Genomic DNA, 15,413 nt, shown 5'->3' with positions numbered 1-15,413 from the left:
TGAAGATTAAACTTTATTCTCACTTTGCATTTACTCCTTCGTTTTGTCCAAACATTTATTCATTGTGCATAAACTCTGCAATTCAATTTGTTTTGATTAATTCATTTAAGTGTTGATACGGTAAGAAAAGTGCTTTCCTTGCACAGTTTCTCAACAGTTTTCGCAACATTGGACAAATTGTTACCTCCGCCAAAGAGGTTATGTTTTAATTTGTGCTGTTGGTTAGTTAGTTAGTTAGTTAGTTAGTTAGTAGTCCAAACAAAAGTATCTGGCTCTAATGAATTGAAACGTGGTTTCATCAAGGGACTGTGGCCATGACTGTTTCTTAGTTCGCAGCATTACACAAAAACCAATGTACAGATTATCACAAATCTTCAAAAGTATGGTGCAGATCTGGATCAGGAGGCGGAAACAATTTTTTTTTCCCCACTTTCTTTAATTCTGGAAGATAGGGTGTTTTTTTTAACATTTTCAGAGTTTTCACAGAGAATAATTAATGGATCTTGATGGGGGGGGAATCAGGCACATTTAGGGGGCTGAATTTATGAGTGTGTGGAGTGTGGTGCAGCTTGATAGAATTCAAGGGGTCTGTGGGGCCTTGGCTGGGGTATATATATTCTCTGAGTTCCATTCTGCTGTAGTTTCAGTTGTGTTTAATTGGATGGATAAAACTTACTGTGATATATTTGAATTTTTACCATTTTGAAAACGGACAGGTGCCCTTAAACATGCCTGTCACTAAAGATAATTGGTATGCAGGGCCCCAATCCTTAATTAGTAGCCACCAGGGGGATGGATGGAGGACAGATGGGGTGACGTCGAGTCTTTCTTCTCCAGGTAAGACTACTGATATATATAGATATCTATAGATATCTATAGATATATAAATATCAAGGATAATCACACCAGTCGTCCCTTTGGATGAAGGTAAAAGTTCGTTTAGTTTAACCTGAATTCAAACATAGGCCAAACGGAGCAGAACTAATTTACGTATCGACAACCACCAGCGTAGAGGACACGTGTTCCGATAAAACTCTTTTTTTACTTGACAAACACTCGCTCCACTTCACTTGAGTCTCTCTAAAATAACTAATAGTTCGTGTTGTGTTACCACTGAAGTGTCTCTTGCTCGATACGCTGCCTCTGCCGCTGGGCGTCCTCCAGTTTCACTCCGTGTTCGTGAATCCCTCGCTGCCGCCCCATGATCTGCTCCTGCAATTGAACTCGCTGGATTACAGCGTCAACAGCGTAACTTTGTTCGTAAGGATTAACACTCAGTGTGAAAGTTGACTATTCGGTCAGAAAATTGTCTTTTAGTTATTCTCGTTGCTAAACTGTCACTTGAATATAATCGGATGCGGCCATCTACATCAAACAAGGCGAATTTAGCTAACTTGCTAGTATGGCCCAGTCAACTAACATTAACCGCGTCCTACCGTGAACTCTTCATGTGGTGTTGGACACGTGAGGTCGAGAAAGTCGCTCATGATCTACTTTCCTTCTGAAACACTCAAGATTTACCGAACTGCCATTCATAGAACTCAGAATAGTGGATGGGGCCAGATCTATATATGGGTGTACTTCCGGTGGTGCGTTCAGGGCCCGGATAGCTCAGTCGGTAGAGCATCAGACTTTTAATCTGAGGGTCCAGGGTTCAAGTCCCTGTTCGGGCGGTAGTATTTTTCTCTTTTCACAGTAGACAACAGTTTCAGCTTATGTTGTTTTTACACAAACTGTACGACAGATACGTATCATTCGATTTATGCAGGACAACAGTGCATATCAACTGTTGGTGAGATTATCAGTTAGAAACAAAACACTACTCCTGGCGAGTAGATGATACTCCCCAGAGCCTAAAATTGCCCCGTACCTGTGCCACACATTAAACCATTTCATTTAAAGCTGGTCATTGCAGTGGAGCTGTTATTACCCACAGTGAGACCTCACATTATCCTACTGTCGGAGTTGTTGTTTGTGAAAGCATCAAACTAATTTGGGGATTAGACTCGCTCGCAGGAGCAAAAAAGAAACATTAACCGTGTAATTTACCAGAGATAATCACGGGTGTTTTCTCCGCACAGTGATTGGGAGCACATATAAAGCTTGGCATTCGCAGGTTAAATGGCAACACAGAAGACATCTGACCTGCAAAGATGGACCGGATTATCCTCTTGTGCCTGTTCTCCGCTTGTCTCTCAGCCGTACATACCCAGGTAAATGTGCATGGGATCGCAGTGGGACTGATTTTTTTATTTTTAAACGAGATTAGCAATAACCAAATTTGAAACCACTTTGTCTTCTTTTTTTTTGCAGAAATTTTTGTTCAGCCCAAAATGGGGCCCCGTCGGCTATAAAGGTACAGTGAATACAATTGGATTTGAATGAAAATGTTAATGTAAGACCAAGTGCGGTATAAGTGCACACAGTTGATTAATAACTCTTCTTTTTAAGAGCGTAAAGAGCCCGGTGTTGGGACAGCAATGGAAGAAATCATTAAAGCTAATGAGTTCCAAGGTAAGTTTCACACAACACCCTGTAACAATTGCTTTTCCGCTGTAGAATGATTAAATTTTCCCTGATGTCTGTCTCAGCCTCCCGAATCATCGAGGGCACCACCACTCTCAGAGAGGGAGACATTGCTGTTTCTGCTGGAAGGCGCTCCAAAGTCTGCTTTGCACGGAGCTGCCTCTGGGCGAAGTCAGTGGATGGACATGTCTACATTGCATACAGGCTATCACCTAAATACTGTATGTTAAGTTTTTTTATTTAGTTATTTAAATGAAGTTTTCAAAATTTAAATTACAATTCATTTAAATGTAGCTTTCTAGATTTAAATTAGTGCAACAAATGACAGTCTAAATGTTTCTGATATTCACCAACAACCTCTCTCCATTATGTGTGAACTATTCAACAGCTGAAATTGAGACAAAGCTGATAAAGAAAGGGATGGAGAGCACGGAGAAAGGTACCTGTGTGCGATTTGTTCCCTGGACTCACCAGCGAGACTACGTCGACATCCAGCCAAAGTCTGGGTGAGGGGCCTTCGCCTGGAAAGTTTGATACCATAACATGTTTGTCTTTGTTTTAACAAAAAAAAAAAGTTGCTCCTTTTGGTATTTCTTTTCTCTTCTGAAATGCAGTGTTGAGTAGCAGCAGTTTTCCGAATCATACCCTCTCTGTCTTGGTGCGTGTGTCTGTGTGTTAATCCAGGTGTTGGTCCTACCTTGGTGCACGTGGTGGAAGACAGACCGTATCTCTCAAGAGCCCTGGCTGCCTCCAAGTCGGAGTGATTGCCCACGAGTTAATGCATGCCCTGGGCTTTGTGCACGAGCAGTCTCGCTTGGACCGGGACAACTATGTCACCATCATGTGGCCAAACATTTGGAGGGGTAATTTCAAAGGGGCGGGAAGGGGGGGTGGCCTTGGGGAATGAGGTCTTTACAAACAGTAAATTAAAGACTATTCATAATTAACTGTATTTCTTCAGCAATTTACTAAACGGAGATGTAAAATGCTCTACATCGTATTTATGAAAACAATGCTTTAAGCGTTTAAAAAAATATTATTCAATTTCCAACAGATCGTGTGAGGAATTTTGAGAAATTCAAGACCGACAATCTGGACCTTCCATATGACTACAGCTCAATCATGCACTTTGGGATGTAAGTAATGTGACTTTGATTTAGATCAGTGAATACTGTCGTGGTCGAACTCAGGCATCACAATGTATTTTATATATATGTTTAGGTATGCCTACTCTCAGGATGGGCAACCAACCATCATACCGAAGAACAGCAAGGTGCAGCTGGGCCAGGCCTCGACTCTCAGCTACATCGACAAGATGAAAATCAATAAGCTTTACCAATGCGGTTAGTACCAAACGTCCTGAACTAACTTCCAGCAATTGCCTTTTGGTAGAGGAACTAGTAACTGTAATGTGCAAATATTACTAAAGATGTCCGTCACTGTCAAATGTTTGATTCCTTCTGTCTCTGTCCCACAGGTGACATGGACGATAATTAACTCAACTGAGTGGAGATGAAACAGAACTGAGCAGGAAGCTAATAAAAGAAACTACTTTAAATCATGGAAACAGCTCCAATAAATATTTATTTTAAGCTTCCTATCAGCACTTCCTCTGTGTGCAAACAAATGTGTGAGTTTAAACAAGACATGTTGCTTCTGTTGAGAAAGTTTGAGTAAAGAGGTTCGTGAGCGGAGCAACAGAATCTGAAAACTAGGGTTCATTACGACTTAGGTGTGACTATCGACCCTATATACACAGCATAGGTCATTTCATGTATTGGTCCGAGATTGCACAGATGTAAAGAAGTTGTATTCCTATTTGCATTCTTACTTTATGCAGTGAATTAAAGTATTTAAAAAATGTAAATGTGTCATGTTGTCCATTTTAATCAGAAGAAAACTGAAGAAGACATTCACCTTTGTTAATATTGAACCAGTTTACACGACACTAAAGATCCATTTTTAAAACGTCAACCTTTTACTCAGCTATATATATTTTATAGCACTTATTTACTCACAGTAACCACGGAGGCAAGATATGATAAACTGCAGCCACATCAATTTCTTCACTCGGTCATTGGCCTTTAAATTTGCACCTAGAAATAATCTAGAGAGAAGGATAATGTTTGGTTTTTATATATTTACCGAAGTAACAAAATGATTGCCGTCAAGACGGTTATCAACAGAGTTCCTCACAAAATCACTGGTTACCGGTTTAGTCGGATACAAATTGCTGGTTTGTCTGACTTGGTGACCAGTTATTCTCACGGTGGCATCTGCTGAGTCGTTCCACGATCTGCCAGCAAAACACCAAGTGTCTCATCTGTGAAAGTGCTGAATGTGAACATGAGATAAGTACGGTGAAGGTCAGCACGAGGGAGCACCTTTTACGGCTCAGCAGTGGACTTGAGTAAATTACATAGACCGCTTGATGAGGGGGTCTTAATCGTGCTTCATCATGGAACACGTGACCAATCAGTACAGGGAACAGGAGGAGAAGTGGGTATATAGATTCAGGGGAGGTGAGGAATTCATTTAGCTCGTGCACTGCACCTGGAGACCGCAGAAGGAAACTCGTACACCACTCGGAAAAGCCACAATGCATTCGACCATGATCCTCCTGGGTCTCCTCCTTGGCCTGTTGAATCAGGTGTACTCTCTTCCTGTTAAGGTCAGTAGCAGGAGAAAATACTTTTGGGTCAGATCCCCGTTTTACCCTTAAACCGTATTAACGTGAACCTTTGCATTACAGAACGCTACAGGAGTAAATGAGGGAAAAGTGAGGTCGAAAAGGAAATACTCAGGTAGGCTCTTAGGGAAAAGGCAACTTTTATGCGCACATGTATGAAAATAACTTCACACTTTTATGCATATTCTTGTTATGGGAAATATAGAACAACTTTTAAAACTTTATCTGTTTTTGCATTTAGATGAATTTCCGGAATGGGACGAAATGAATGCGATGGATCAAATCCTGCAGATGAATAGCAGTAAGTAAGCTGTACATTATTTATGAATGAATGCTTTTTAGTTTGTTGTGGACTCAATGAAATGTTTTTCTGTTTCTCACAAGGGTTTCGAGCCCCTCGAGGACTGTTGTTCAAAGAGGGAGATATTGCAAGTTCATACATAAAGAGTGCTATAACCTGCCCTGGCAACTCCTGTCTGTGGCCTAAAGCAGTTGATGGATTTGTCTATGTACCATACATTCTCTCCCCACTATACGGTAAGAATCCGTACCTTTTAAAGGGGTGTTATACAAATGTATTTAGAGTTTGAATCTTTATGCAAATGTTACTGTTTTCATGGCAGACGACATGGACAGAATCACCATAGAAAACGGAATGCAAGACATTGCCTCTGGAACATGTGTTAAATTTGTTCAACGCACGCATGAAGGCAGTTTCCTTGATATTCAGCCGAGATATGGGTGAGTAGGATTGCGACAAATGTCTACCTCCACCCTGAAGGTTATGTTTTCATTTAATCTGTGTTTGTTTGTCTGTTGATTAATTGTGGATCTGGATCAGGGGGCGGATCCAGGCATTTCTTTTCAATTTCTGTAACATTGTAAGATTGGTAGAGTTAAAGGTTTTTCAAGGTTTGTATTTATTTCCCTGTGAATAATTCATGGATCTTGATGAAAAAAGTCAGACATGTGTAGGGGACTGATATCTGTTAGTGTGCAATTTGGTGCAGATCCAAATAAAAATACAGATCTAGTCAATTTAAATGTGGTTTTATAAGGGAAGTGTTTGGCCTTGGTTAAGATATACACTCTACTGAGTAGCCTTCTAGTTAAGAAATGTAATACCTGTCTTTACATATTGTTTAGATATAATCCTTGTGTCGTGGTTTAGCACTGACGTGTGATTTTTGTTCTGTGCCCCAAGCTGCTGGTCGTTTCTGGGGCAGACTGGGGGAAGCCAGACCTTGTCACTGCAGACTCCTGGATGCATGTGGTCCGGAGTGGCTGCCCACGAGTTCATGCACGCTCTTGGCTTTGTGCACGAGCAGTCCCGCTCAGACCGAGACCACTATGTAACAATTGTATGGAAAAACATTGTTGCAGGTGAGGATAAAATAATCACCTCCCATCATTATGTCACGTTGTTCAGAAAGTCTTTTAGTTCGCCCTCTTCTGACCTTTTGTGTTTCATGTGCTCTGACAGACCAGATGCATAACTTCAGGAAACAGCTTACGAACAATCTCAACAGCCCATACGACTACAATTCCGTCATGCATTATGGAAGGTGAGCTGCTCTCCGTGGCAACATACTGCCAGGGTTTTTCATGCATTACTAACATATACTTTATGAATCTTTGATGCAGATATGCCTTCTCTGAAGACGGTGGACCAACAATAATCCCCAGACCTGATCCTTACATTCCCATTGGCCAGCGAGATGGACCCAGTGCTCTCGACCTTCATAAAATAAATGTCCTTTATAACTGTGGTAGGTGAACACGTACACTGGCATTTGATGAAAAAAAGTATTTCTTTCATTAAAAATGACTGATTCATTCTTTTTTTTCTCTTCAACCTCTTTATAGGTGCCAACGAGTAGCTGGATCCAGAGTGTTGAATCTGTCATTCTGTCATATTCTGTTAAATCTGCTCTAAGGTCATAATCTTCAGCATACTACATGGGAAACATTAACTTTTAGCTATTTCATTTTTCTGCATTAATACTTTTGAATTACTATCACAAATTTCTGAGTACAATCTACGAATCTTGTCATTAGATGAAATAAATAGACCAGTAAGAATTGAAAGCAGCGTTTCTCTAACATAAAGAAAACCATCACTGTGTTAATGTCAGACTGAATCTGACCAGTTTTTCATGTGCCTTCTGCTGACAATTAATTCACAGCATGCCTTCTCTGAACCAGTTTGTACCATTTCTGCTTCCTTCTCGGCTTCTGCTCAATTTAAATAAAGAAAGTGCAACACAAATAACTCTGTTCTGTTTGACTCAATGTTTTTACTATGTCTTGCAGAGACATTGTGATCCCTATAGAACATATACGGTATTACAGAATGTCAGAACGATCAGATCTTTGTCTTTCCGCACCAATCTGAAAGTGACAGCTCCCTTTATGTGCACGTACCCATGTGGAATGATCAGGGGTTTAGCAAGAGGAAAAAAAAAACAAAGCTATTTTTCATTCATATTTCTTCCGCTGAACTTAACCCTGTAAATTTCAAGAGTTTTAAACCAGATACATGAGTCTGAGTCTGAGGTGTTGCACTGTACCACTGCCACTATACAATCCACTGAGTGCCTGGAGCAAGGCGCACACCTCTTTAACCACAGGATAAATCACTTTCTCCTCTTCACTGCCTGAAAATAAAACTGAAGGGGAAGAGAAATGAAAAGGCAAAGAAACACAGAAAAGAGGTGAGGAGTATAGATGGCAGGAACAGATGGTCAGGGGTGGTGTTAACGGGATGATTTTCCAAACAAAAAAATCTTTATTTGTTATCATTAAAAGTGTTTAGGATCAGCTTTGAACCAAATCTTAAAATATCCGTTAATTGTACCGCATCCTCTGATTTCACCTAATGTTATTTTTTCTTTTTAATGGTTGGTCCTGCTTAAGTTTCTCACACTGTGTTGTTTTTTTCACATCATTTAATACTTGTTAAGCACTTTATAATATTGTTTTGAGAAGATCCATATAAATCATTATTTTTTATTTTTATAAAAAGAAAATTTGTAGAACATCAGCCAAATGCCTAAGTTTTTCCATCGTGATGAGTGGACTTGACAAAAGTAGTGTCTCTGATAAAAATCAAATATTAATGACTGTTAAATTAAAATAGTTGTTTTTTGGATATATTACTCAGACATACATGTTTACATAAGGCACAAAGCAATGTTTTGATAATTTGAGGCTGGGTGGGAGACGGGTTCATGTACAGAACAAATTTTGAAACTCCCTGACTAAACTTTAGTCTCTCTAATTCCTTGTTTATACAGATTTTTTATTTATTTATTGTTTTAATCCTTTTTAACTTTATATTCTCAAGTGTTCCCTGTTATATCTACAGGCACACTGTTGTATTTATCATTAAAGATCTTTGGAATCTCTTGCCTCTTCCTGAAATGTGTCCAGTATGTCTGGTTTCTATTGGAGCCGTTATGTTGTCTCATCTATTTCACACCGATGGTCGCTTGCATTTCACGCCCTAACCGGTTTTATTTCGATTAAATCGTGAATATGTGGTTTTCTTAACGAGTTTCGGTAGCAGCCTGTGGTTCGGTGTAGAGTCTGTGGTAGCAGCTCACGAGCTCGTGGGAGGAGCTACCGTTAAAACCTCGCAGCTGCTGCTACACACACACACACATTGTGGACCGTAGCTAGCTGAACTGTAAAAATATTCACTGTCTCTAAAATGAGTGATAACGGAAAGGGTCGGGTACGTATGCGCTTTTATTGACGCGTTGTCTGTCTCATTTCATCTGGAGCGTTGAAGTGACTCGTCTGTGTGGAGCTGGTCGTCATGTTGTTTTAGCTAGTGCTGGTTAGCTAACGTTAGCTAGCTAGCTTAATCATGCGGTCCGTGTGAGATAGTCGTACAACATACGTTTCTCATCGTATAATATTGATCAGCCAACGTTATCTTACGAATATATACCCACAGCAAAGGTGTAGTAAAAAGCATAGTACAGTGTGTGTATGCGCATTATAATGGTTAGCTAACGGGCTAACGTTATCTGGCGGTGTTAGCTAGTCCTCAGGGCCTAGAGGAGGAGGCGTGCAGCGCAGGCACCGCGACGAGAATGTCAACCCTAACCCGACGGATTAACCAGTTTAAAAATAACAAACCCGAGAACATTCCCAGTGTTGGTGTCTCTGTTTATCGTTAACATGGCGCGTTTGAAAGGTTGATGTTTAGCATGTTTCTTAGAAGTTTGCCGAGCACGTTGATGAACAATTAGCCAGTCACAGCGACAGTCTGCAGACACCGAGGGGGCCGATGTGTCTTTGTCGACATTTAGAAGGGATTTAACGTAGCAATTATAAAATGCTGGTGAACGGCTTTCAGATACGATACGTCGGATATCCATGTAGTAATGTGTTTTTTTTTTTCGGGGGGAGGGGGGGTGGTTATGTTTAGTAGCATGAATCACTGTGTGTTTTTTTTTTTTGGCGTGGTAACCTGAGTCAATAATTAATAATGCTTAACATCTCAACAATTAAGAAAAACAATAAACGGCCTCAAGATGTCTTCTCACTCATTTGTATTAACTCGCACATTCAACCATTGCATTAGATCTCCGGGGGGAACGTGTGAAATGTGTGCTGCGTGGCTGGAAGTCACAGTTCGATTCCCTCCCTCTGTCAGATGACTGACCAGCTCGTCTGTGCACGATAGAAAACCCTTCTGTGATTTACACCACTTCTGTATATATTCTCTGTGAAAGCCCCATGCTGCACGCACAGCCCTGTAGAATAGAGCTGTTCCTCTACCATTTCCCTTCCTGATACCGATCTGCTGATACTGAGTAGTGATACCAGTGCATTTTAATAGCTATATGCTGTAAGGAAGCGATGATTGCTATCATTGTTTTTAGGGCAACATAGTTAAACCTTTAGAAAATAGAAACGCATACAGAGCATGAATGCCAAAGAACAATTTCGACAGTCATAGCTGAAAAAGAACACCAATAAATAAAGACTTGCATACAGTACATGTCACAGTTTTACATGTGGGACTTTCCAGAATTAAATATTGCCAAATTGCAGATATTTTAGCTAGTTCTGGCAAATGCTACGGTATCAGAAATCACCTCTTCTTCGCCATTCCAAAAATAGTAGTCGCCAGTGGCAGAACAGTGCGATTGCTGTTTTGAAGCAGCAGAGAATAAGTGATTTCCAGGAAAAGAAAATTGCAGGTTTTTCTCTGGGTGAAAGTGATACACGGTAAAATCACGGCATTGAAATGGTAGATTGATTCATGTATTCGCAGATGCATGATCTGAGATTTGCAGATTTAAAGGCATTTCTGCTGCTGGTATAGGTATCGGAACATATCTACTGTAATAACCCGATTTAAGCCAAACATATGGGGCGGTTAGTCCTGTACATGTTTGAGTTTTGCCTGCATGTGGCTGGGGTCACAGGCCCAAATAATGAATACATGTAAATGGGTGATATTTTTTTGGGGAGGAACGTAGATTGTTAATATATTTTCTGTACCGCTGGTTCAAGCTATGTGCATGGGACACAGTTCTTGTTCCTGTCAAATGACCTTTAGGTTTGTTAGACAAGTGTTTTCCTGTAGACACTGCTGCCCACATTGACTGTGGACATGCAGTTTGCAGTGGCTTGCTGGCATAACAACCTATTTTGTTTGCACACCAGCTTCCACTAGTGTGATCAACTAGAAGTGGTCTCGTGTGGTTAGTTGTGTTGCCTCATGGGAAATCTTCAAATGTTATGAAGCAGTTTATCACAGTGAATTATTTAGAGGCTATTTGATGAACATGCAAGTTTAGAAATGTTTCATGGCTGTTTTATCATCAGTGATGAAAGACAGTACAAATGAGTGACGGCGAGAATCTTGAGGTCGTTTGGGCTTTTTTTTTAAAGCCAGAATTTATCTGAAATAGATAAAGGCATTGTTCAGCAGACATTCACGTTCAGTGGTTTGAAATGCACTTTTGATGCCTTAAAGGCCACTTTTCAGAAGTAATGTCAACAGGACTAAGTGGGACAACTTTATTAAGGAACCCAATGTGTTTATTAAAAAAAATATTCAACGTAATCATAATTGTGCCATCTTATGAAGGTGTATGTTGTAAATGTTCTGTTTTCCTGACGACGTAACAAAGTATTGAGACACATCAAGGATGAAATGTTTTGCACCTACAATGCTTTACATGTCTTAAAGTGGCTGATGGAATTCAACAGTGAATGTAGAACCACTGAAAGTGAAATGTTTGTAAAATGAACACTGAAGATTTCTGCATTATGTGAAACATTCCCATGCATGTGTAAGATCCTATAAATGACACATTAAAAGTTGAATGAGGTTGCAGTTTTAATTGTAGTCATATATTCTTCATCCTTTTCTTTTTCATAAAGGTTAAGGTTGGACGAAGAAAAAGCAGAAGAAGTCTCATGTCCACTTTATTTTCTATAATACGAAGCTCAGATGTGTGAAGCTGAATTGTTGAATGCATGCTAAAACATGACGAGGGAAGAAGTATGGGCAGTGTGTGAGATGGGGGAAGTAAGAAGAAGTAAGACAATTGAAGAAAGAAGTAATGAAGTTACAGAAATGAAGTTAAGGAAGTAATCTGCCTAAGATCACAGCGCTAAGTAATTTTCTGGTCTGTCAATTGCGTGCATGTTCTTTTCACTCATACTAGTTTAAATCATTACAGTTTTAAGAAAACTGACACATTTCTGTTCATTATACACATTAATGTAATCATATTAATGTTATTATATCCATGGCTACACAAAATATTAATCTTCTGTCCTAATTCTCAATTGTAAATTCTGTTCTCTTCTGTACTCCATACAGGCTAGTCTTGATTCTTGATTACATAGAAATATTCAGGCAAATTTCTCAGTTTGTCCTCACATCGGTACTTAAAGGATGTGTGTTGGTGTGTGTGGTCCATTCAGGAGTCTCGCTCCGCATCCAGGAGTGCGAGCCCAGCGGCCTCGGGGAAATCCGCAAGCCACTCCCCAGCTCGCTCGAAAGAAGGCTCCCGCCATTCCCGCTCCAAATCTCGGTCCCAGTCCAGGTCAAAGTCTGGGTGAGTGACGTTGTCTATGGAATTACAACAGCATAATCTCTATTCTATGAACTGTGAGACAGGATGTGAAGATCCTTGTCTGTCTTTTGAAGCAGCCATAGAAGTGTTAATATGAATGTGGATGTATTGTCTCCGTCTGTACAGATCCCATTCCCACCGTGGTTCGCGGAGACACTATAGTCGATCTCGTTCCCGCTCAAGGTCCCATCATCGTCGATCTCGTAGCAGTAGATCCTACAGTGGAGAGCGTCGACGCAGGAGCCACAGCCACTCCCCCATGTCCAATCGCCGCAGGCACATCGGCAACCGTGTAAATGTTTGAATGGCTCTTTATTTGGCAAATCCATCTATCTCTGTCCATTTTATTTTCGAAACGCTTGTTCAGCAACCTGACCTTGACGTCTTTCCAACTGTAGACTAATCCCGACCCAAACGCCTGCCTGGGAGTGTTTGGCCTGAGCTTGTACACCACAGAGAGGGATCTGAGGGATGTCTTCTCCAAATACGGCCCCCTGGCGGATGTCAGCATTGTGTGTGACCAGCAGTCGAGGCGCTCCAGGGGCTTTGCCTTTGTTTACTTCGAGAATACAAATGATGCCAAAGAGGTGTGAGAACATGCGTTGACCGAGTCCTTTGTCCAAACGGTTCCTGAAATATGTTCTGGGTGCTAAACTGTAATTCATATGTTTGTCTGCTGCCAGGCAAAGGAGCGAGCCAATGGCATGGAGCTGGACGGTCGTAGGATCCGGGTTGACTTCTCCATCACAAAGAGACCTCACACCCCAACCCCTGGAATCTACATGGGCCGACCCACATAGTAAGCCACCTGCACCATACAGAGGTTTTCATTCATGTTATAACCACTCCTGTGGTGTTTCATCTTAATTCCTCTATTGTACAAATGTGCTTAATGTGGTGTTTTATTTTGTATCCATTTTAAATGTAGCCCGTCAAAGAGAAAAAAGTAGTGCTTATCATTTTTAGTGTTAAAGACAATTTTTTTTCTCATAATAATTGAACCTATATAATGATAAACGTTTTAAATACTGCTTCAATTGTATTTCTCTTTTTCAAAAAATACAAAGTATTGTACAGGCCCTCTGAATATCCCATATTATCCTGTATTTATCACATAATGGCTGAACAGTGGGCCGCATGTGGAGTATCTTGGCCTTCTACGATTAGATAAGAGCAGTAAGACTTGCAGATGTAAAATAAGACGTATAACTCAATATTTTCCTCCTCCTGTGTAGCGGTGGAGGTGGAGGCGGCGGAGGCGGCGGCGGCGGTGGAGGTGGAGGTGGTGGCGGCGGCGGTGGCGGCGGTGGCGGTCCCAGTGGTCCTCGACGTCATTCACGCGACTCTGACCGCGGGTATGAGCGCGGGTACGAGAGAGGCGGCTATGATCGCTATGACGACAGGGAATGCTACAGATCATACAGGTGATGATGAAAACCAACAGAATGTCAGCTCATTGTATTTTGGTTTTGCTGTTTGTTTTTTCCAATACCATCTGAAATGGAAAACATTTTTTATTTGGTCTCGTTTCAGAAGAAGGTCTCCATCACCGTACTACAGAGGTGCTTACAGGTCTCGGTCCAGATCGCGCTCTTATTCTCCCCGTGAGTCTTTCTCTTGAATTATCCACTATTTCACTCATAATGATTCAACAGGTTGCAGTGTGTTGGAATTTATCTTATGACTGTTTCGTTTCACAGGTCGTTACTGAATGTCACCGTCAAGCAAAAACTCTTCGTCTTTCCAAGCGAAGGAGGAAATGTTTGAGTGGAATGATTGATTTCAGAACAGCTGTTTTTTCATGAGGTGATGTTCACATTTGTTTGCTGATGTTCATGACCAGTAAATGTAAACTGACCTGAGCTGTTTTTAATTTTGAACTATAGGCGATCCCTGCCATAGCCGGCATATTAATGTTTTGATTTTTTTGGATACAATTTGAGTGAAGATACAACTTTGAACAGATTAAAATCAGGATCCTTTTTTTCCACTTTGACTTGTGTCCCTTCTTACCTGCACGGCAACACTTGGCTTACAACTATAGATGTTCCAATACTGATACAAGCATCGGAAATAGCCATCATCACTTCCATAAAGGGTTAGTTGCATATACATCTGTTACAATACCATATAAAAGTTATTTTTTAAATGCACTGGTATTGCATTGTTACTCTGTTTTGGCCGAGTATCAGTATTGGGAAAATGGTATGACGACATCTTTCCTTGCAACATTTGCTGTTTCAAACCTGTTATGCTAAAGATAAAGATGCATTAAGGTCTTCATCTTACCACATTGATGCATTCTGTAGAATTTACTTTTACAGTCAAACCTGTGACTGTGTATGTGCCACTAAAACTAGAAATAGTCCATTAAAGAAGACGACTTTAAACATGAATTTTCCAACTGATATAACGGAATATTGAGGCAATACATCAGTTTATCAAAAAATAAAGTGTCAGTTTATGTCAGACTAAATCACTGTCAATATCTTTTATTTATTTATTTTTACTGCAATTCAAATAATGTTGTGAAACTAAATGTGACTTGAGTCTGATTGTCAGGCTCATTCATATGTCCTGATTTATTATATGATGAATTCAAAGTACTCTCTATATTAAGGGATGCTTATGTCTATTGCCTATCCCTGACTAAACATGGCTGAACAAAGTGAGTTGATTTCACCAAGCAGTGTTTACTCCTTCGCTGTTCTCTCACCGTGCTGGTGTAGTGAGACCCGCTGAGCAGCGTCTGGCTGTGAGGAACTGAAGTCCAACATCTACCCCTACTGGGCACAGAGGAGTCCCAACTTGATCCAGCATCCATGACATACAGTACAGTACAGTACAGTATGTGACACACTATGTCCTGTTGGAGTCTTTGCTTGCTGTAGTTTTTCCATTTTAACACCTAAATTATTCAAAACATGTTTCCTTACCTGTAGCAGGGTCCAACTATGCAGATCATATTTTATTTTATTTGTAATATATGTTCTTGAGAGCCGTCCCTTTACTGATTACAAAGGAGATCAATGGATTTCACTGCTGGGGCTCATAGCTTTGAAAAATTATACAATTTTTAGTTTTATCAT

At 40.5% G+C, this 15,413-nt stretch overlaps 3 protein-coding genes and 1 non-coding gene across 13 annotated transcripts; all 4 read left to right on the top strand.

The window, feature by feature from the left end:
* Positions 1-746: 746 nt before the first annotated feature.
* On the top strand, positions 747-4,400 carry LOC117755021 (low choriolytic enzyme). Of its 4 annotated transcripts, none has more exons than XR_004612529.1 (11): positions 747-837; positions 2,082-2,213; positions 2,314-2,356; positions 2,452-2,514; positions 2,592-2,747; positions 2,915-3,032; positions 3,211-3,389; positions 3,581-3,662; positions 3,748-3,914; positions 4,004-4,052; positions 4,105-4,400. XR_004612529.1 is itself a non-coding variant. In XM_034574475.1 (11 exons), the coding sequence occupies exons 2-10, from the start codon at positions 2,154-2,156 to the stop codon at positions 4,021-4,023; spliced, it is 843 nt and encodes a 280-aa protein (XP_034430366.1). In that variant the 5' UTR covers positions 747-837; positions 2,082-2,153; the 3' UTR covers positions 4,024-4,052; positions 4,105-4,398. The 4 variants fall into 4 exon arrangements, 3 of the variants coding, with proteins under 3 accessions (XP_034430366.1, XP_034430367.1, XP_034430368.1); XM_034574475.1 differs by having other exon boundaries at positions 3,748-3,869; positions 4,105-4,398; XM_034574476.1 differs by having other exon boundaries at positions 3,748-3,882; positions 4,004-4,400.
* Positions 1,601-1,673, top strand: trnak-uuu. Its single transcript has one exon. It is a non-coding gene; the product is annotated as a tRNA-Lys (tRNA).
* A 674-nt stretch (positions 4,401-5,074) lies between the features above and the next one.
* LOC117755020 (high choriolytic enzyme 2) lies at positions 5,075-7,473 on the top strand. Its single transcript, XM_034574474.1, has 9 exons — positions 5,075-5,197; positions 5,279-5,330; positions 5,457-5,516; positions 5,600-5,752; positions 5,839-5,956; positions 6,420-6,598; positions 6,699-6,780; positions 6,860-6,984; positions 7,082-7,473. The coding sequence occupies exons 1-9, from the start codon at positions 5,126-5,128 to the stop codon at positions 7,093-7,095; spliced, it is 855 nt and encodes a 284-aa protein (XP_034430365.1). The 5' UTR covers positions 5,075-5,125; the 3' UTR covers positions 7,096-7,473.
* A 1,334-nt stretch (positions 7,474-8,807) lies between these two features.
* Positions 8,808-14,314, top strand: tra2b (transformer 2 beta homolog). Of its 7 annotated transcripts, none has more exons than XM_034575099.1 (8): positions 8,808-8,951; positions 11,624-12,306; positions 12,451-12,616; positions 12,723-12,911; positions 13,008-13,123; positions 13,560-13,748; positions 13,858-13,928; positions 14,025-14,314. In XM_034575099.1, the coding sequence occupies exons 3-8, from the start codon at positions 12,584-12,586 to the stop codon at positions 14,033-14,035; spliced, it is 609 nt and encodes a 202-aa protein (XP_034430990.1). In that variant the 5' UTR covers positions 8,808-8,951; positions 11,624-12,306; positions 12,451-12,583; the 3' UTR covers positions 14,036-14,314. The 7 variants fall into 7 exon arrangements, with proteins under 7 accessions (XP_034430990.1, XP_034430988.1, XP_034430989.1 ...); XM_034575097.1 differs by having other exon boundaries at positions 8,812-8,951; positions 12,173-12,306; positions 13,861-13,928; XM_034575098.1 differs by having other exon boundaries at positions 8,812-8,951; positions 12,173-12,306; positions 12,451-12,622; positions 13,584-13,748.
* Positions 14,315-15,413: the final 1,099 nt, after the last annotated feature.

The sequence above is a fragment of the Hippoglossus hippoglossus genome, chromosome 21 (genome assembly GCF_009819705.1).
Source record: "Hippoglossus hippoglossus isolate fHipHip1 chromosome 21, fHipHip1.pri, whole genome shotgun sequence".
NCBI classification, from domain to species: domain Eukaryota; kingdom Metazoa; phylum Chordata; class Actinopteri; order Pleuronectiformes; family Pleuronectidae; genus Hippoglossus; species Hippoglossus hippoglossus.
Note: the sequence above shows the minus strand (reverse complement) of the source record. Positions and strands in the feature narration are given on the sequence as shown.